Here is a 22,830-nt window from a genome sequence, read left to right as displayed (position 1 = left end):
GGTTATTTTAGTTGTGTGGATACTACAATAGAGAAGGAAGCCTTGAAGTACTGGTTCCTGAAAGATTTTCTATGGGATTTTAATAAGTGTTACATGAAAAAAAAGGTTCAATGATTATATATTTGGGTAATTCTTTCTAAATTATTTCTTAAATAATTTACACTAGACATCTTTACTACAGGATGTCTTTCAACTTTTAGTATTCTAATATTCATCAAGAAATATCGAGGAACAGCATACACTGTACAACAGTGATGTCTATCTGTCTGTCTATCTATGTATCTCCCTCCCTATCTATATGGCTTCCCAGGTGGCTCAGTGGTAAAGAATCCTTCTGCCAACACAGCATGTGCAAGTTTGATCCCTGGGTTGGGAAGATCCCCCGGAGTAGGAAATGGCAACCCATTCCAGTATTCTTGTCTGGAAAATCACATGGGCAGAGGAGCATGACAGGCTACAGTCCATGGGGTTACAAAGAGTTGGACACAACTGAGTGACTAGGCACACACACAGACACACACACACACACACACATCTATTTACCTACTTACCTACCTACCACAGAATCCATTTTCAATAAACTCCCTTTGGACTAGAGTTTTGTGGAAGACACTTTGAGAAATGCTGCCTTACAAAAATGCTGGCAGCCAAATTAGGAAATAAAAAATTTTTGCCAACACTCCAATGAACATTGCAGAGACAGTAAAATACAAATTGAAGTGCCTTGAAGTCTGACAGTGATGCTGAGGAAGTTGCTTCAACTTTCTAATACTCTTGGATCTGAATAAAGATGATTTTTTTTTTCTTTTCTGGGTTGTTGTGAGGAGAAAATGAGAAGCTGAAGTCTTTAGAGAGTATAAGATACATTTGAACAATGATAATGATTATTTCAATCAGAACTGTGAACCTGTGAGGCTAAATGCATGAAATAATGTATATAGAAATGTACTTCAGGGCTTCCCTGGTGGCTCAGTGGTGAAGAATCTGCCTACCAATGCAGGAGACCTGGGTTCGATCCCTGATCTGGAAGATCCCACATGCCGAGGAGCAACTAAGCCTGAGAGTCACAACAATCTAGCCCGTGCTCTAGAGCCTGGGAGCCACAAGTACTGAAGTCAGTGAACCCCAGAGCCGGTGCTCTCCAACAAGAGAAGCCACGGCAGTGAGAAGCCCGAACACAGCAACTGGAGAGGAGCCCCTACTTGCCACAATTAGAGAAAAACCTGCACAGCAACAAAGACCCAGCACAGCCAAAAATAAATAGATAAATTTTTAAAAATGTACTTTGTAAATTTCAAGACACATGGCAAATATTAGCCAAATACTATCAAGAGTATCTCTTGAGTCCTGCATGTGTGTTGTGGGTTATGGTGTTGTACATATATACTTCAAATCACTTTATTTGTGCTATTTCATAAACAGAATGTAAAGCTAAAATGAACTTAAAGGTCATCTAATGCAAACTTTTCATGTAGTAAGTGACACATTGAGTCCCACAGACTAGGTGGCTTACCCAAGGTCACAGAGCTAGTTAAGGGCAGAACCAGCATCACCAAGATGCTTCCTATTTACTCATGTGTTAAAAACCACAACATTGGGAATATAGAAGGAAAGAAATATTTTTACTTCTTAATAATATGGATGGTGAAACCAAGGTTATGGGGGTTGAAGTGAGAATTCTTTAAGATGATACAAGCACAAGGCTCCGATTCTCTCTCTCCCTGCCCTCCGCACATCTCCCAGGTCCAGTCCTGGCCTGTGCTGTGTTCCACCCTCCCTCTGCAATGGTCCCCTTTTCAGAAATCCTCCTAGCCTCTTTCATGTATACAAAAACTACAAAATGCATTATCATTATTAGCTGCATTCTAGCTTATATGGGGTTTTACGTAGTGTGCCGTGCATCATTTTATGGTGTACACATGCATTATAATTCCCATGATTATTTTCTTTTTTTCAACTTCGAGTGGGTCTGTTTGTCTCATAGTCCTCCTTGGATTATAATATCTATTGTCAAGGAAGCAAAAAGGCAGGCAGGACACTGATATTTTTTGAGAGCCAGCTATCAGGAATTGAATTAGATACTCTCATAAAAGTAATCTCATTCAATCCTCACATCAACCCTCCAACCAATGAGGAAACTGAGGCTCAGAAGGATGGGCTGACCTCACATAACCACCCAGCAGAATCAGCATCTGAGCCCAGGTGTGTTCGCTTCTAAACACAACTTCTTGTCCTATGGCATCAAGCTGTTCTTCAAACATTCCTTAAGGGCACAGTGCATCACATATGAGCTTAATAAACACAGATAATGGTAAAAGTGCTTTCTTTATGATCTGGAGGATTATTCACTTGCAAACCTGTACTTCAGGAGTCAACTAAAAACCTTGTAGACTTTTAAAAACTACAAGAAAATATCACCTCACACCAGTCAGAATGGCCATCAAAAAATCTACAAACAATAAATGGTACAGAGGGTCTGAAGAAAAGGGAACCCTCCTACACTGTTGGTAGGAAATTTGGTACAGTCATTATGGAGAACAGTTCAGCAGTTCCTTGAAAAACTAAAAATAGAGCTACCATATGACCTGCAATCCTACTCCTGGGTATATATCCAGAGAAAAACATGATCCAAAAGGATACATGCACCCCAGTGTTCACTGTAGCACTGCTGACAATAGCCAATACATGGAAGCAAACGAAGTGTCCATTAACAGAGGAATGGATAAAGAAGATGGGGTACATATATACAATGAAATATTGTGCCGTGCTTAGTCACTCAGTCATGTCTGACACTTTGGGACCCCAGGGACTGTAGCCCACAAGGCTCCTCTGTCCATGGGACTCTCCAGGAAAGAATACTGAAGTGGGCTGTCATGCCTTCCTCACAATGGAATATCACTCAGCCATTAAAAAGAATGAAACAATGCCATTTGCAGCAACATGGATGGATCTGGAGATTATCATCTTAAGTAAGTTAGAGAAAGACAAATATCATATATCCTTTGTATGTGGAATCTAAAAAAACTATACAAATGAATTTATTCACAAAACAGAAACAGACTCATGGACTTAGAGAAGGAACTAATGCTTACCAGGCCGGAAGGGTGGGGAAGAGGGACAGATTGGGGAGTTTGGGATTGACATGCATACACTACTATATTTAAAACAGATATTTTAAATACAGTTTATTTTTAAAATTAAATTTTACTTAATTACATTTTATTTAATTAAAATGAAAAATTAAAGCCAACAAGAACCTACTGTACAACACAGGGAACGCTGCTCAATATTCTAGAATAACCTGAGTAGGAAAAGGACTTGAAAAAGAATAGATACATGTAAATATAAAAAACAAACAAACAAACCACAAAAGACCTGTGGAAGTTTACCACAGTATTTACCTTAAACAAACTGAGCCTAAACTATGAGAAATACCACCTGATTATGTCTTGCTAATTGACAGCAAAATACCAGCCAGCACATTTTGGGCTGCTCCCATTGCCACTCAAACCTGGAACTATGCACATGCAGGCAAAATTGTTTTAGAAGCATTCTGAACTAGACTTTGGGGTCAGCCTATCAGGTACATCCAGCAGACAGTGATGGGACCTGGCGGGGTGTGTGGCTCCAGGGTTACCGCTGAACTCACTGTGGACAAGCCAGGAATCTACCCCACTGTAGTGATCAGAGCAGTTTCCTTGAGAAGACAGAAGCTGCCAAGTTCAAATACTGCAGGAATCTTTCCATGCTCCCCGCTTTGAGTCTGGCCCTCTCTCCATCTATTGCTACTTGACATAAGCTTCCACAGTCAGAGCTGTGAACACACCACCTGCTTTGTTAAGCTCCTTTCTACATGATTTGACTAATTTACAGAGCAGTACCTAGGAACGGTACATCTAGACAATGACAAAGAAGCACCCCAGTATATAAGTATATTCTTGCTAAACTAATTTTTTCCCCTGCTACTCTCAAAGCAATATAAACTTTGTTGTTCCTCCTGGATCTCAAATGCTTGTAATAAATTCTTTGAAATGTCAGTAATGTTGAACTGAGGGGTTTTTTTAAAAGGAGGTTTTCTTTCTTTCATAAAAGGAAAAATTGTACCTTGCAGAGAATGTAGCTAAACATGTTTTGTTTATTGTATTCAGGCCTGAATATAATTGGGTAAAGGGACTTCCATTTCTTACCCGACCTCTTGCTGAATGAGGGAATCGTGAATGAAGCCCTCAATTTACTGTACGGTCATATAAACAGAAATAAATTCATACTCTTTCATATCTGTAGTGTTATCAACATTTGCTTAACAAATGCATACCCTACAAAGCATTTTCATTAGTATATCATATTTAATCTTCCTGGAAACTCACCGGGCTTGAATAGATTTTTCTTATCCATTATAATGAAATTTCTTTTGGCTTTTTAGCCCAGGAGGAAACCTTACTCACTCCCTGTGGACAATTCCGGTTTTTAAAAGATCCTCATGGCCTGGATTGCTCTGGAAGAATGCTGTCTACATAATGATACTTTTGTCATTTTTACCAAACCTACTTAATCTTATAAAACTGTAAATTAGTTCAGTGATAAATATGAGCCAAAGAAGTTTTTTGATTGCCATAACACTTTTTTTCAGGAGTCATTAATTGTATTTGTATTGCTAAATTATATTTCTATTGCTAAAGCAACAAAGAAATATATATTATATAATTCAAAGATTTTACTCTGAATTATATATTTTTTTACTTTGTGGAACTAAAGTAAAAAAAATATATATTTTAAACTGTAAGAAATTGTACATGCAGCTCTTAGTAATAATATGCATTTTCTTTTTTTTTAAATAAAATATTATTAGCTCTAGTCACTATGATGTATATTACATCCCCATGACTTCTTTATTTTATAACTGAAAGTCTGTACCTTTTGGATTGTCATAACATTTCAATTCAATAAAAAATGATTGTTTATTAGACCTGTGCTATTTTACACAGGGAGGATGGGTTTCTACTCCATCTCTCCACCCCAATCCATTATCCAACATACACCTCTTTTTCCATTGTGCAAAAATTTGGTGCACTTTTCAAGTTCAACTAGAAAAAGACATCCAAGACCTAGCTGAAATTTCCAATAGACAGAATGCTATTGACTTTGGAGAGTATTTGCTAAGTAAATCATTTACATAGCTGGTAGCCAATGTGAGACAAGAAAGGTACTCATCTCAGGCACAAAGTTTAAGGGTGTGTCCCAAATACACTAATCAAGATGAGTAACATCTAATGTGATTTTAAAAAAAAATCCAAAATGAATGCAAAAAATTCATGACCAACAAAATCAGTGTTAGTGAATTTTTCCTTTTGCCTCAGACTTCAAAATGGTTCATTATTGTTATTGATCTTATATTTTAAAATGTGATGTTTAGGTCATCATGGATTTTGACATTCATTTTGATTTTTTATAAAATTGTATGAAAATATGATCTGTCTTGATGACTGTATTCTTGGGTGCACCTGAGATGAATTCTGCATCTGAGATGAATGCGTCATTTACCTTAGTCTAGGTGAAGGGAGTTTTATGCCTGATTCAGCCTTGTGTAAAGAGAGTTCTACTAGAACTTACAATGGCCACAAGGGAGTTATATAACTATACCTACAAAAGGTAGCAGAATATGTCACCTCAAAACACGCCCACTTTGGCATGAGGATTATTTTGAGCTGAAGGCAATTAAGTATCAACAGATACAAGAAAAGCTCTCTGCCATCCTCCTATTGTGCCTAAAAGCAGGACATAAACTTGTAAAGGTGTTCCCCCAACTCCTCTTCTACCAGGAAGGACAGAATTTAAGGACTGGAGACAAGTCTAGACCTGTATCAGTCCAGAGATGGCACCAGAAAAATGTGTATAACAAATCTTGCTTATCTACTCTTAGTTTCCCCATGTATCATCTTCCCACGATTTGCCACTCTTAGAAGCTTATAGTCCTTTTCCTCAGTCTTGTTATTCCTGGTGTTCTTTTATTAAGATGCTGGTTAAGCCCACGTTCTAACCACCCCTTTGAGTCCCTCATCACTAAGTGCTCCTATGTGTATACAGGAAGCACATGTTATAAAAAAACGTTTTTCTCTTCTTAATCTGTCTTTTCTAGTCTAATTTACAGATCCCCAGTTTGAGAACCCAGAATGAGTAGAGGGAAGAAGAGTGTTTTCCCCTGTACCTGCATAGGTCACCCAAGGTGAGTTTTAGAGGTTTGTAACCTAGAATTCCAAATAGAAGGGAAGGAGTTTCAGGAAGTATTTAAGTTTACCGCCTCCACTGATAGATGAAAAAAACTTAGACCCACCAAGCTTTGACTAAAACTGTGTTAAATTAAGACAGGACATGGAAGCAACCTAGATGTCCATCAGCAGATGAATGGATAAGAAAGCTGTGGTACATATACACAAAGGAGTACTGCTGCTGCTGCTGCTAAGTCGCTTCAGTCGTGTCCGACTCTGTGTGACCCATAGACGGCAGCCCACCAGGTTCCCCCGTCCCTGGGATTCTCCAGGCAAGAACACTGGAGTGGGTTGCCATTTCCTTCTCCAGTGCATGAAAGTGAAAAGTGAAAGTGAAGTCGCTCAGTCGTGTCCGACTCTTCACGACCCCATGGACTGCAGCCTACCAGGCTCCTCCGTCCATGGGATTTTCCAGGCAACAGTACTGGAGTGGGGTGCCATTGCCTTCTCTGAATGGAGTATTACTCAGCCATTAAAAAGAATACATTTGAATCAGTTCTAATGAGGTGGATGAAACTGGAGCCTATTATGCAGAGTGAAGTAAGCCAGAAAGAAAAACACCAATACAGTATACTAACGCATATATATGGAATTTAGAAAGATGGTAATGACAACCCTGTATGCAAGACAGCAAAAGAAACACAGATGTATAGAACAGTCTTTTGGACTCTGTGGGAGAGGGAGGGGGGATGATTTGGGAGAATGGCATTAAAACATGTATAATATCATATAAGAAATGAATCGCCAGTCCAGGTTCGATGCAGGATACAGGAAGCTTGGGGCTGGTGCACTGGGATGACCCAGAGGGATGGTATGGGGAGGGAGGTGGGAGGGGGGTTCAGTATGGGGAACACGTGTATACCCATGGCGGATGCATGTTGATGTATGGCAAAACCAATACAGTATTGTAAAGTAAAAAAAAAAAAAAAAGACTACTGGGGAGAGAGGGGGTCGGCCCCAAGCACTGGGTCTGTTTTATAGGAAGGAGACATGATTGGAGATTATTTGCTTTAAAAGGACGGAAATCATGTGGGTCTAACTCCTTCTCAAGGGCTTGGGCTCTTTGTTTTAAAAAGTGATAATACATCATCCTCTCCATCACTCTGGAAAGTAGTACTGAAACTTTGCTAGGGGGAAAACATCCTACATGAGAAGAGCAAGAGGCTGGGCCTGCACTGTAGCAGAGGTGGAATTTGAATGCAGGTTTACCGCTGATGCCTGAGTGGTACCTTTACATGAAGAAATGCACGTGGTAGAGGACAATTTTATGCTATCTCTCGAGCGACTTCACCTCTGAGAGGTGACTGTGCTCCTCATTCCTCCTACAAGCTTAGATAGTTTTCTCTCCCCTAATTGCTTCCACTGATTTCTCTCTTTCTCTCTCTCTCTCTCTCTGTGTTTTCTCATTAAAATGTGCAATACAACAAGAGAAAAAGATGATCCTGCTTCCTGCCATGCAAGACGGTATGCAAAAGGCCAAGGTTAAAAGCACCATTTGGTTTCTTAAGCTTCTGTAATGTATAGGTGTGAAAAAGCAATCTGGGACCTAGAGTTTACGGCACTGACTCTCTGAGGATGAAAACTTGACTTTAACTTTGACTCTCAGGCTAAGATACAATCTGCTTCTGCTCTCATTATCCCATTTAGGCTTGTCCTCACTCTCTTTCTACTCTGCCACCCAGCTGAGTGGGAAGAAATTCACCTGACCTTGAAGAATACTCAGAGAATCTTCAGGAACATTGGGTTTTCAGTATCCAGTAAAATTCTAGAGGCTTACCAACATTTGGATTATAGACTCAAAGACCCAAAAAGGATCTGGCAAATGATATACACCACACAACTAACAAACAAAGGAAACAAAGCCCAAAGAACTTGTCCCAAGTTGTGAATTAGTTGGAAGCAGGGTCAGAATTAGAATAAGCTTCCTCTTCCCATGGCACCATGACTAGGCTCCAACCATGCCCAGATCATCTCCAGACCACTCATGTAGGAACACACTAGACTTTTACACAATGTGTGTATTTTCTTTAGTGAAAGTTAAAAACTCCCAAGGAACAGTCTCAAGAAAAGTCATCTCAAAGGTCACAGAAAGGAGGTATTTTGTCATTCTTAGGCTTATGGGGTGTTTATTCAGATAAATATCATACACTGAAATTAAAACTGTATATTGTTCTTTCTACCCAGGAATGATTAGACCATATCTTTCCCCCACAAAGATTGCTTCCATCTATGTTCTGATCTGTTTCCACTCAACACATACTACATTTCTAGTTTTAGATTCTGGTGCAGCCTGTGGCAGGTGGGTTAGGACAAAAATAAAGAGCATGGATTGTTATCTATCTGGAGCCTAAGGGTTAACTTCAACTCACATTTGTTTGTCCCACCCACCGTTTCCAAAATTTCACTTGAATTTTATATTCAAGTCTGCTTTACTTGTTTATGCTGACTGCCTGGCCCCTAAATCTTTGCACTTAAAATCCTGTTCAGAACTTCTCCCTCCGGAGAATGAAGTTGTGGGTGAGCAGACCTTAAATCCCATGAAGAGTTTAAAGATAGGCTTCCAGGGGCCAGCTTCTGATATCCATCTTTGTGGATATCTTCTGATATTTTTGTGACCCCACGGACTATACAGTCCATGGAATTCTCCAGGCCAGAATACTGGAGTGGGTAGCCTTTCCCTTCTCCAGAGGATCTTCCCAACCCAGGGATCAAACCCAGGTCTCCCGCATTGCAGGGGGATTCTTTACCAACTGAGCCACAAGGGAAGCCCTTATAGTCAAGTCTGCTTTACTTATTTATACTGACTGCCTGGCCCCTAAATCTTTGCACTTACAATCCTGTTCAGAACTTCTCCCTCCAGAGAATGAAATTGGGTGAGCAGACCTTAAATTCCGTGAAGAATTTAAACACAGGCTTCCAGGGGCCAGCTTCTGATATCCATGCCGGACCACCAGCCCCCCTATAACTCTAAGCCATCAAAATTAGTTCTCTGAGGTGACAATACTTTAGACTCTTATCTATCTTAAAATAACAACCTGGTTTTGGATATGCAATTCATTTCATGGGATTGAGTAAAAGAATGAAAAAAAATTCAGTATTAGACAAAAACCTGACCAGAACTATTTGGAGAACTTTAGTCTAGAGTGTTATTACCTGTCAGCACTTTTATTATTATTTTTTTCATCTCAAGGAAAAACCTCACCAAATATACCTACATAAGCTACTTTCATTTATTATTTTTTCTGAAGATATGACAGTATCTGTACAGTTTTAGAAATGATTATTATCCTTTCTAACAACCTAGGTTGCATATTTTAAACTAATATCTCTCTGACAGATTTTGAACAATGTAAAAAGGCAAAGCCCACGTGAAAATAGATAATTGTAAAATAGAATTTAAGCTGTCATATATGAACTTAGTTGATCATTATTCTCTTAATAACCTTCAAAAATATTTTATTCTAGTTCATAAAGATCATTACCTTTGAGGGTTAAATATCTTTCATATCCTCTTAAATAGCTTTCTTTTTCAAAAGTTCAAACATTACATGTTCAACAAACTCAAAAGCCCTTCAGCTAATGTAGAAAAAAATATACTATTTCAGAACCACAGAATTCTTCATTTCCTTTACACATGCCTATAGTGAAAGGAAAAAATCCTTTTATTCCTACAGTTGTGGACTTTTCAAAATTAGTTCTCTATCTACTCAATAATATCTTAAAATTTCACCAAACCACTCCTTCAGTGGTTATTCATTAGATCCACATAAGAAGATAGAGTATTATCAATGTACTTAGTAAGCTTATAAGTTAAAACTTCAACAGTGAAAAATTAGAATAGTCTCTCAGGGTTATAAAGAAATAAATGTGATTTTGAGCCTTCATTTGTTGCAAAAACACAAAATGAAATACCTCTCAGATTTCCATGGGAAACCTTTAGGAGAATGTCTGGAAATTCTCCTCACAGAATTAGTTTTCAGGAGGCTGAGTGGTCACCTCTTCTAAAGCCCTGTCAACAGCCATTCAAGTGGGTTGTCTACACTTGTTTTTTACTGGCTGATAGAGATCTATACAATGTTGACAGTGTTCTGAGAAGACTGATGTCCACAGAACACAAAGCTTTCACTCAACTCTAGAATACTGGATTAAGTTGAACAACAGCAGGCAGGGCTTAATAATCTCATCCTTCAGAGCGGGACACATGGTTTCTTTGGTAATTCATCTACTTTGATGGTTTAGATCAAGGAAGTGTTTAATCACTTGGTGCTGAGGTATATCTAATTTAACTGCTCTTTAAAAATACATTAAACCCATTCTTTGGAATAACCACTGTTTAAATGTTGAAAATACACTCTAATCACACATCTGGTAAATCTGATTAGATGTACTTATATATCTATGACATCTCATAGATGTCAAGTCTACAATCAAGACTTTTTTAGCCTGTGTTCATTTCAATCTAACTTATGTCAAAGGTATTATGTTGTTTCATACTTGTAATATTTTAAAAATACACCTTCAAACTCAACTGGGGAAAATGTTCAAATTGCCAGGTAGCCATGACACAAGTGCCAAGGAAGACACAATTACTTATCTCACCCAAATGTTTCCATTTCCAAGAAAACTCTGAGCCACCACTGAGAAACCAAGCTCATAGAAACAGGGCAACAAATTAAACCAGTTCTAAAATACTAAGTCTCTAATCTACTCGCCTTTCTGTCTGCGGGCCAACCTATTTTGATTCTGCGTGTTTAGCTACTTAGGACCTAAGGATAACATCACTTGTGTGGTCCTCCGGAAGGGCTGGGCTAAACTGACTGACTGTGAGTCAAGGACCCTCGAGGAGGGAGGTGAGTTGGTGTTTGAAGTAAGTATAGGCTTTCTACTCTGTGGGAATTTGTCACTACACTACAGATGTACTAAACCATCGGAAAACTCATTGGGAAAAAAAAAAAATCCTTATTTTTTTAAAGTCCCAAACTGAGCTTTTACTTTCTAGGTCTGATGTGTTGGCATCGGAGTCGTTATCTTTTGAAGCTAGTTTATTTTAAAGGCATCTAAGTTAAGAATGAGTTTCTGAACCACTAAAGTTATATATTCCTGAATGCTCCTGTTCATTGCTTTTCAATGATAGTAGATAGAGATGAGCTTTCATGATTAGCCTGAAATTCTATTTTGGATGCCCTCAGCTTCCCTGCAATAAAGTAAATATAGAGAAGCTTTATTATTTTATAAAGATGCATACTTGTTGAGGGTTTTGGTGTGAATTTAGAGCACTTGTTAGTTCATGGAGTAATGGTTGGAATCTGGGACATAAGACTGGGGCTAAATTTCTTTACCCTCCTAACCCCAGAGAATCTTTGGGAAAATAGAAACAAAAGAGCACTGAAGTACTTAAGGTGAGACACTACTGTATTCATAATATAGAGAAATAACCACCATGCCTCATGGACAGGAGATGTAGTTCTCCACGGGGCTACAAAACTCTGCTAGTAATAATTTTAATTGGATGCTATCTTTGCTGCCTTCAGAAAGTATCATAAAGTGGAGTTATTACAGGCTACAAGTGCACTTACAGTGCCGGCCTCTCACCGGAGGAAACAGATAACATTTATCCTTCGGAGGCAACATCAATGGGTTTCTATTTGTTTCGTTTACATGCATCCCCAGTTGCCTGCTATCTGCTCCCTCTTCCCTCCGTCTAAGAGATCAATTTGAATTAGACGCTGCCCAAGTGGATGCTAAGTCTGGCGGGCCCTCTGCCTCCAGGGAGGGCGCGCCACCCGGCGGCCGGGTCCCCTGTGCGTGGGCGGGACGGCGGGGGACGTACCTGCAAAGGATTGGGTGGCGTGAGCGGCGACGGGAGGCCGTGTCCCGGAGACTGGCTGGCTTTCTGAGGGGGGCTGGCGCTCTGCTGAGTCGGAGACGGTTGGTTCTGGCTCTGGGGGTGAGGGTGGGCTGGAGGCTGCGGGGGCTGCGCGGGCGGAGCCGGCAGTGGCTGGGAGGCGGGCTGCGGCTGCTGGGACGGCGGGGCTGGTTGGGGCGGCTGCTGCTGGGGCTGCGGGGGCGCCTGCGGGGCGGGCTGCGGGTGCTGGCTCCCCGGCGGAGCCGGGGGCGGTGGCGGCTGCTGCTGCTGGAGTTGCTGAAGCTGCTGGAGCTGCTGGAGTTGGGAGTTCAGGGATGAGGTAGCTGCATGGAGAGAGAGCGAACGTGGAGTTGAAACGCACACGTGGAGTTGGAGTTGAAACAAACACGTGAACCTGAAACATACACGTTGAGTTGAACATACACCACCACACCGCTGGCTGTGGATTTGACAACCGGTCCCCTGCGAGCTGAGAAGGCTCTCCTTTAGAAAGTGTTAACCCTCATGCCCTGCAACTCCTTGATGTCTTAGAGGGTTTGGGGGCACTGGGAGTACGAGAGTCAGTTCTTGGGGAAATTTTAAAATTTAGGGAGGACCAGAGTGTAACACACCAGGCATTACATTCTAAGGGATAGAGCAGGTGCAAAACCAAGGGGATGGACTAGGAACAGAGGTAATTTTTAAGTAATTGCTCCCTCTCTTCCTTTCCATCCTGCTTGGGAAATACACTTAGACTTTCAAGGTCTGATTTAGATTTTTAAAGGTCAACTCGTTTAAATCTTTTTGGCAAATGCTTGAATGGAGTTAAGCACAGAAAGCTAAAGTGTGTGCAATCTCCTTTTCATCATCAGTGCCACTCATTGTGTAATTTCTACTTGCATCAGACCTCTGCTAACTTTCTTAGATATGTGAGTTTTGTTTCTACAGTGTTTTTTTTTTTTTTAATTTATAGATAGTACATGCATCTCAGTTTTGCAGAATCAAAAGTCTCAGTCTGAACTTTTTGCCTGCTCGTTAAAAAGACGTGCATGTGTGTTTAGTCATCAAGTCACGTCTGACTTTTTGCAACCCCATGGACTGCAGCCTGCCAGGCCCCTCTGTCCATGGGATTTCCCAGGCAAGAATCCTAGAGTGGGTTGCCATTTTCTTCTCCAGGGGATCTTCCTGACCCAGGGATTGAAGTCATGTCTACTGTGTCTCCTGCATTGGCAGGCAGATTCTTTACCGTTGAGCCACCTTGGGAGTCCCACAGAGCCCCCCATACCAGAAGGGGTATAGTCAGCTGTGAACTGTGGTGACTAGTCACATTGGGACCTCGAAGACAGGCCAGCAACTGAGAGAAGGAAATCATCTTTCCAGATTTTCTTATTCTGTGAAAAGTAAGAGTTGGTAAGATAAACTGTCTTAACATTGAGCTCACTAACTTTGTTTTCATATGCCCATCTAGCCTTGAACAATTTCTCCAGCAGGAAATCAGTTTGGCTGAAGAATGGTCTAGAGAAAATTATTGCTACAAGTTCACTTTCTTCTTTGCCTGAATATCAGTCTAAAAGCGTTCCCATAGGCCTACAAATAAATGTAAGGAAACCATAGGCCTTGGCTTCTATGCTATTCCATTCCTCCCCCACTTAGAATTCATCAAGATTCCCAAAGGTAGTAACTACTGTTTGCAACATTAAACTAGTTCCAATTTTAAAAAATACTTCTTAAAAATATATAGTGGCTCTATAAAGTGACATCATATACCCACCTTCATATGACAATGATGGTCTTGAAAAATATATGTACATGAAACCCTACGTTGAGCACATCTGAAGAAATTTCTCTGTAAAGAAGTCAACTAGTGACTATTTTTGTAAAGTTAAGAATCGTTTTGTAAAATATAAACACCAACTAGGTACCAGTGCTGTTCTGATAATAGGTAGGATTTAACAAGGGGACATAGTCCTGCCTTTAGGCAGTTTATAGTGGATTTGTGGAGGTAAGAGGAACTTATAAGAAATGATCAGGCTTGGGATGCCTATTATAATCTTGCTAATGGTAAGTGCTTGATATACATCAATTGGTTGTCTAAATGGTCAACAGTGTGAAAATTGACCAAAAGGGCCAGGAGAATGAGGAGAGTGGTTCCTTTGTGGGCTAGAGAGGCTAAGGCAGTGTTCATGGGGGATGTGGAATGAGGGCAGAGAGGGCTCAGGAGAGTGAATTCTACACCTGGACGGGAGGATATTCCAGGCAGGAATACACTCAGATGACAGCATGACTTAGGTGATGTTTCTGAAGGACAATGTGGAGAATGAACTGCCTGGAACAGAAGCTTTGATGATTTTAGACCTTAGAGTGGTGGAAACCTGACTTTGAACGTGGTGGAAACGTGGATCATTCCCAATTCACCTCTGGTATAAGTCAGATTTTAAATATAATCAGGTTTGTTTAAAGCAAGGTATAGTTATACTAATGAAATGATAGTTTGCTGTTTCCCAGGGGCATCAAATACCTTTTTTTTTTTTTTTGCTCTCAGGTACATGGAGAGCTTCCATGTTGGACCGGTGGGGATGACAAATGTCCCCCTGGGTCAGTGAGTTACTCTAGCTCTGTTCAAACTCTCAGACCAGTGTGTGTCCTGCCTGTGATGTAAATGCAGAGTACTCTGGGACTCTACCAGTAGAGACAACACGTGAGAGAGAGGGCTGGAAAATACCCGGTCAAGGGGAACTCTGAATTTTCAGCTCAATTTTGCTTTGAATCTAAAACTGCTCTAAAAACTAAAGTCCATATTAAAAAAAAATACCCATTTACAAGAACTTTAAAAGAATGATCTGATTTTGCTGTTTCCCCCTCTCCTTACAAAGCCACGTTTTATTGAAGACCAGGGAGCCCAGCTCAGTTATGACCCCTGGGATCTTCTGTAATCCGGAGGGGGCTAGATCTCTCCTTTTGTGGAGTTAGAGACTTAGGAAACCTGATTGCATCTGGCCTCCTGCCAGATTCAAATCAAGCCTGTCCTGATTTCTTTCAGGGTAGGGGGCATATATGTCAGTGCTTATTTTCATGGTTGACTTAAATACCATACTGTTTCATTTTGGTTAGAAAATAATTTATCTAAATCAGTGTTTGAAAACAGGAAAGACTGGGAAATATTGGCAGATAGATATTGGCAGACAGGTAGGTGCAGCAGACCCTAACCTACTAATGAGACGTGGGTCCCAAATGTGTCTTTGCTTCTTGATGTTGGTGAGTTCACGTTGCTTGGCTATTTCTTCCCTGTAACCCACACCCTCCCTGGAAAGGCATTAACCTAAACTAAACCTTTGAGTTACATCAACTAATTTGGCATCTGCAAGCCAGGAATGATGGACAGTAAACTATGTTCAGGTACGTACTGGACGCAAAGGAAAGTATGAGGGGGCTGTACAAGAATGTAATTCTGGTCTCAAAAATGCCAAAGGCACATACACAATGATATGAAAAAAATAGGACAGAAATATTAAAATATGGAGCCTCTAAATGGCTCATTGTGTAAAGCACACAGGTACAGACATAAGTTAGGAAAATAAAGAGAATGTTTGCAGATAAAATGATGATTGTTGGGTGATTCTATACTTTGGTTCTATGCATAGCAATTTAAAGATTTTATTTTCTTCCCTGATATTTATGTCCTTTAATGATTATTTCCTCTATGCCTGGTTACTATACACTCCATGGGCCAAAGTTAAATGTAAAATTTAACTACAGTAACAGTAGATATGGAAGAACTTAAAGAGATGCACAAAAATTTATATTAGGATGTTTTAAATTTTAAAAACTTACAATTTTGAAAACAAAACACAAAACAAAATTCCATCAAGAAATCCCCTGGTGGTCCAGTGGTTAGAACTCTGTCCTCTCACTGCTGAGGGTGTGGGTTCAACCCCTGGTTGAGGAACTAAGATCCTGAAAGCCTGGTGGTGCAGATTTAAAAAAAAAATTCTATCAAATTTTGACTTTTCTAGAGAGAAAGCAGTAAGACAAGACCAGTGGGTCAGAACTTCCTAAATAAATAATTTAATAAGACAAAGAAGTCTAGAAGCTTGCACCTCTCCATTTGTTCAGTTACTATGTATCAACTGTAAATTAGAAAAAAAAAAAGTCTTCTTTAGGATCTTTGATAAAAATGTTCTCAGGAAACCACGCACATAAAAAAAGCTATTCCACAGAGGCAACAGAACTATCCTGGATGGGCTTTACATACAATTACTTTACATACTTTACATACAATTACTTCTGAAGCAGGGAAATGGAAAGGAAATTCGGCCCATGAGCATGGCCATGAGTGATTCGGGAGAAATACAAATGTGTCTTGTACTTTGCAAGGTACTCAAACACCTTGGGATTCACTGAAAGTGGAATGGGACTCAAACGCTAAAGGTTGTGTGATTCTTAGCAACACGCTCACCTTTGTTAACACAAAGTGCAACTCAAGACTATTATAATCATTCTAGTTGGGGGCTCAGTATCAGCATTTTCTGGGACTATCAAGTTAAGGGATCTTTGGGCATGGTTGGCAAACTGGAGGCTTGGGTTTGAGAATATGCTGGGAAGGATTACAAGCTCCCAGCATGGCTGGGACCTGAGTCACCTCATAGCAATATGTTTTCAGAGGTGAGAGGACCGGTGCTAAGGAGGAAGGAAGCAGGAAGGATTTATCTCCTGCAAGAGACCAGGAATCCTGCAAAGTGTGATGGTAATGGCTGTTCAAAAAAGCAAGAGAGTTCCAGAGAAACATCTATTTCTGCTTTATTGACTATGCCAAAGCCTTTGACTGTGTGGATCACAATACACTGTGGAAAATTCTGAAAGAGATGGGAATACCAGACCACCTGACCTGCCTCTTGAGAAACCTATATGCAGGTCAGGAAGCAACAGTTAGAACTGGACATGGAACAACAGACTGGTTCCAAATAGGAAAAGGAGTACGTCAAGGCTGTATATTGTCACCCTGCTAATTTAATTTATATGCAGAGTACATCATGAGAAACGCTGGGCTGGAAGAAGCACAAGCTGGAATCAAGATTGCCAGGAGAAATATCAATAACCTCAGATATGCAGATGACACTACCCTTATGGCAGAAAGTGAAGAAGGACTAAAGAGCCTCTTGATGAAAGTGAAAGAGGAGAGGGGAAAAGTTGGCTTAAAGCTCAACATTCAGAAAACTAAGATCATGGCATCTGGTCCCATCACTTCATGGGAAATAGATGGGGAAACAGTGCAAACAGTGGCTGACTTTATTTTGTTGGGCTCCAAAATCACTGCAGATGGTGATTGCAGCCATCACATTAAAAGATGCTTACTCCGTGGAAGGAGAGTTATGACCAACCTAGACAGCATATTAAAAAACAGAGACATTAGTTTGTCAACAAAGGTCCATCTAATCAAGGCTATGGTTTTTCCAGTGGTCATGTATGGATGTGAGAGTTGGACTCTAAAGAGGGCTGAGCGCTGAAGAATTAATGCTTTTGAACTGCAGTGTTGGAGAAGACTCTTGAGAGTCCCTTGGATTGCAAGGAGATCCAACCAGTCCATCCTAAGGGGAATTGGTTCTGGGTGTTCATTGGAAGGACTGATGTTAAAGCTGAAACTCCAATACTTTGGCCACCTGATGCGAAGAGCTGACTCATTTGAAAAGATCCTGATGTTGGGAGAGATTGAAGGCGGGAGGAGAAGGGGATGACAGAGGATGAGATGGTTAGATAGCATCACCAACTCAATGGACATGAGTTTGGATAAACTCCGGGAGTTGGTGATGGACAGGGAGGCCTGGCGTGCTGCGATTCATGGGGTTGCAAAGAGTTGGATACGACTGAGCGACTGAACTGAACTGAACTGAATGGCCATTCAGGCCCATTCTAAGTACAGTCCCCTGGTGCAAGCCTAGTCCTACGGAAAGAAAGAGCAAAGGGTAACCTTGAACTTGCTGAGGGCAAGAAGCCAGATGCCAAGGACCGTATACTCTATAGTTGCATTTATATGGAATGTGCAGAATAGGCAAATCCACAGAGGCAGAAAGCAGGTTAGTGGTTGCCAGGGGTGAGAAGGGGGAGGACTGGAGAGTAACTGCTCCTGGGGATGGGGTTCTGGCTGAGGGTGATGAAAAAAGTTCTAGAATGAGATAGCACTGAGGGCTAGACAACATGGTGAATGTGTTTAATGCTACTGAGTTGTACACTTTAAGATGGTTAAAGTGGCAAATTTTATGCTATGTTTATTCTACTACTACTACAACAATAACAACAGTAATAATAAATAGCTGTTTCTCCATATATATACCCTGGAGACCAAGCAAGGGGTTCCCAGATGGTGCTAGTGGTAAAGACCCCGCCTGCCAATGCAGGAGACACAAGAGATGTGGATTCGATCCCTGGGCTGGGAAGATCTCTGGGAGGAGGACATGGCAACCCGCTGCAGTATTCTTTGCCCCAGAGAATCCTCGTGGGCAGCGGAGCTGGTAGGCTACAGTCCATGGGGTCACAAAGACTTGTACACGACTGCAGTGACTTAGCACACGATCAAGCCACATTGCTCTTGGGCCCCACAAGGGAGGAGAACAATCCTTCTCTCCTCTGTGTGGCTGTGCAGTCCTTAGGGCTATGCCTGGCAGAGCAGAGGGAGAGATACGGGCAGGGCTGCAGGATGCCCCGCAGCTTTGGGAGGGAAGTGCTGAGTCCACTGAAGATGGAGAGGCACAGGCTGGCAGTGGGAAAAACGGATTGCTCTCAACATGGACGGTGAGTTCAGTCCTGGGCGCACCCAAGACACCCCTCTAGAAATGTCGAAGTTAGACTCTGAGCTGGCGGAGAACAATGATGGCTATTTGGGTTCAAAATAAGACAGAGCTTCCTAGCTTGAAAAGCACTTTCATTTAATATGGATAAATTAACTTTTTAGGAACAACTTTATGAATAGATAATATCACTGCCATGTTAAAACTGTAGAACCTGGGCTCAGAAAGTTTAAATGGCCTGCCTGAGTTCAGCTGACAGGTGCTATGGACGATTCAGTCTTAAGTCTGCCACTTCCCGAAGCCTTTTAACATAACAGCGTCAGGGGTAACCTACTGCCCCCTGAGGGCTGGAACAAAGATAACTATTCCCTCATCGAGGGATGCCCTCCATGGCACCACTCTTGAGAAGAGGTGGCACAGGTCCTCAGCTTACAGAGGCTCATTTGAAGGCATTGGTTCAGGAATGAATCATTCAGCTCCTGGGGAAGTGTGTATAGTTGAACCTCTGTCAGGCAAAACATTTTTAAAATGTAAATGTGCATTTTGAAAAGAAAGATGCTAATTTGAGTGTGAGCCATGAGTTATTATAAGAACAGGGACATGGAATAAAAGGAAAGGGGGTGAGGGGTGTATGTGGACAGGAGGTGGGGAAGGCCATAGTACACTTGACTCATGTCGCAAGTTTGCTTTGATGGTGGAAGAATGTTTCCTTTACACTTAGACACTGGGCGGCAGCAGCACTGTGCGGAGCTTAGGGCATCTTATGTTGTCCATGGAACTCTGTGATGTGTTGTCTCTAGAGTATTGTCAGGTAGCAGCTAAGAGTTCTCCAAATGGCTTTCTTCCTTAACTGGGGACAGTGACTCCCAGATTGGCTCCAGTCTTACAAATCAGTGGGCTCACGGGCCACTGGAAAGGAAATCTGTGCTGCCTGATGTTTGGAGCCTTTGCTTCCCTAATTCTGCATTTGCTGTTCATTTTTCTTGCCTAGAAAAATCCCTAGAAGAAGAAAAAAAGTGAAATCTAGAACAACCCATCCAGAAGAATTTGCGTTGGTAAAATTGGACATCTTCCCTCCCAGCAACCCCCCAGGTATTAACATCTAAGGTAGCTGAAGCAAGGAGGCAGGTCAGAAACTCTTCCTGGTACTCTCATTAAGAGCATCCCCAGCCTGCACTGGCGGAAAGAAGTTTTTGCAAAGTAGATGGAAACAGTGTGTTGGGGACTTGGGATTTTGAAAAAGTGCAGAAGGTGAAGATGTTCTGGAAAATTTGCCTTTATTTTTGGCAACTATGACCCAAACAAGCAAAATCAGTTCTGCCTCAAAGATTATGATGTGTAACTATTTCATATGTGGTCAGTGTCATCAGTTCTTAAGTATTGCCATACCTATCTGTAACCTGTCATTTTCTTCTTTTGCATGTAAGGCAGCAACCTAAGTATCTCTTGAGATATCAGGGAGAAAATAGTGAGAAATTCTTCCAATGAAAATCTCCCCACTAATTTCCACGTATTGGCTGAACCACACAGCTTCTTCCTTAGGTCAGGTGTTTTCCCCTACTCTATCTCAAATTATGGACCAGAACCACCTGGGGAGCTTGTTAGACAAGTGGATTCCAGGGGGTAGGATGAAGTCTGCATTCGAAAGCCCCCACTCAAGGGCATCAGGAGCCACTGGCCTTGGGGCTCCTGGCAGCCTATCTGGGAGGGGAAGTCTCTTCCCTTGGCCTTCAACCTGAGCAGCTTGTTTATCCATCTCCATCACTTTGAGAATATTGCTTTGTGAAAAATGAACTTGTTCTTTCTATTAGCAAAAAATATATGGAAACAGAAAGCATTGGTTGGAAAGAAAACAGACACTGGGAATTTTCCAGTGTTCTTTAGCTCCTTATTTAGATAGTAGAGCCATTCACCACACATTACTGCCTTTGTTGATATTTTGGGGAGCACTCTTGCTGGGATATCTTAAATGTGAGACATATTATTAGCTTTTAGATGCCCCACTGAATAGGGAGGATAGAAAAAAGTGAGGGAAAGCTCCAACTGTAAAGTGAAGGGGTGAAGTGGTGGCATGGGTCATCCCAAGGGGATTGTACCTATCCAACAATGTAGCAGGCACGGAGGCTAAGGAGTTCCCTAAATCCCCAGAGGGGTTGGCCAAGGCCTTTCTCTGGACCAGCTGACCTCTCAACATCTCTGCCTGCAGGGCGGCCCCCATTGAGGCTTAAACTCTCAGGAAAATAACAGAAAGGATCTCCTATTATGAAATAGAAAAAAGTGGGGAGGACTTAGGATTTCTAATGTGGATGTGACACCCCAAGGTACACACTTCTCTTATTTACCTCGAAGAAACCAGAAAGTTCATAGTCTCACCCCAATACACAGAGCTCTTAATGGTTCTTCCAAGTCCTTAGGAAGTCCATCCGGGTTCCCACTGAGTGCCAAGCAAGGTGAAAGGAAAAACCCCCCATGATACTGATACTTCCCCCATGGAGTTGCAGAACACTAAAGATAAAGATTTTTTTAAATCCTAAATACAATTTCAGAGAGAGAAATAAAAGGCCACGTACAAAGAGACATAACTCAGGGACTTCCCTGGTGGTTCAGTGGTTAAGAATTCGCCTGCCAATGCAGGGAATGTGGGTTTGATCCCTCGCTGAGGAATTAAGATCCCCCATGACTTGCTCATCTCAAGCTTAGACTTGAGCAACTAAGCCCACGTGTGCCACTAGAGAGAAGCCCACAGAGTGCAACGAAGAGCCTATGTGCTGCAACTAATAACTGATACAGCAAAAAATAAATAAACAAATAAGTAAATATTAAAGAGACACAACTCAAATAGACCTCATACTTCTCATTGCACGCATGCTAAGTTGCTTCAGTCGTGTCCAATTCTGTGATGCTATGGACTGTAGCCTGCCAGTTTCCTCTGTCCATAGGATTTACCAGGCGAGAATACTGGAGTGGGTTGCCATTTCCTTCTCCAAGGGATCTTCCCAACCCAGGGATCGAACCTGCGTCTCTTGTGACTCCTGCATTGACAGGCAGGTGCATTACCACTATTACCACCTAAAAATCTAAAATCAGTAGGGTGATACCTTCTAAGTTCTGAAAGAAAATGATCTCTAGCCAAGAATTCTATTGCTGGTTAAACTGTTATCAGCAAGAGTGGAAGAAGGCCCACATCGGAACTTACAAGGATTTACCTTCCCTTGACTTACTTTTTCTTTGGAAGCTGAATAGATACTTCAGTAAAATAAGGGGATGAACCAAGAAAGAGGAAGATTTAGGATGCAGAGAGCGGTGTGTGTCCTCCCTAAAAACAATACAAGGGAGCGCCACTATGATAGATGCCTGGAAGTTCTAATACCCAGTTGAGACTGCAGCATAAAGAAAGGGCTCTAGAGAGATATGTCTAGAAAAAAAAAAAAGCACAGTTCCATAGAAGTGATACAATATTTAGAAGAATTTGAGAGTATGATATAAAAGAGAAAGGAAACTATAAATTTCAAGCAAAACAAAAGCTGCTAGGGAAAGCCACAATCTCGAATGTCCTTTCTGTTACTAACTAGGACAACCTGGGGCCTAACAGGACGCTCCGTCAGTGGAAAAGCATCAGTGTTGGGGATTTTTAGCTCCGAGGAACCTGGTGTGGATGTTGTTTCTTCAAATGAGCATGTCACATGGGCCAAGAAAATGAAGCTCCGTCAATGGTAAACTTGTAGACATAAGATCTTCCTTCAGGAAAAAAAAAACAAAACAACAACAAACCCCTCCTGCCTGTTGCCATCAGATTTTCAAGTCTTCTTCAGGTAGTAATATCATATAAAATTAGAACTTGTAGGGTTTGAGTGTGCATTTTGAGTATAGATTCTGTTCTTTGATTTTGCTTGATTGATTTTTCCCTAACCTGCAGGGAATCACATTGTATATGGAA

At 41.3% G+C, this 22,830-nt stretch overlaps 1 protein-coding gene across 1 annotated transcript in view; it reads right to left on the bottom strand.

Annotated features, from left to right (window-relative positions):
• POU6F2 (POU class 6 homeobox 2) overlaps nt 1–22,830 on the bottom strand; it is a 389,818-nt gene that overhangs the window by 110,614 nt on the left and 256,374 nt on the right. Inside the window, exon 4 of the mRNA XM_027539163.1 lies at nt 12,097–12,455. Coding sequence (XP_027394964.1) covers nt 12,097–12,455 — 359 coding nt within the window. The remainder of the gene's footprint in view (nt 1–12,096; nt 12,456–22,830) is intronic.

This window comes from Bos indicus x Bos taurus, chromosome 4, assembly GCF_003369695.1.
Source record: "Bos indicus x Bos taurus breed Angus x Brahman F1 hybrid chromosome 4, Bos_hybrid_MaternalHap_v2.0, whole genome shotgun sequence".
Classification (NCBI taxonomy): domain Eukaryota; kingdom Metazoa; phylum Chordata; class Mammalia; order Artiodactyla; family Bovidae; genus Bos; species Bos indicus x Bos taurus.
Note: the sequence above shows the minus strand (reverse complement) of the source record. Positions and strands in the feature narration are given on the sequence as shown.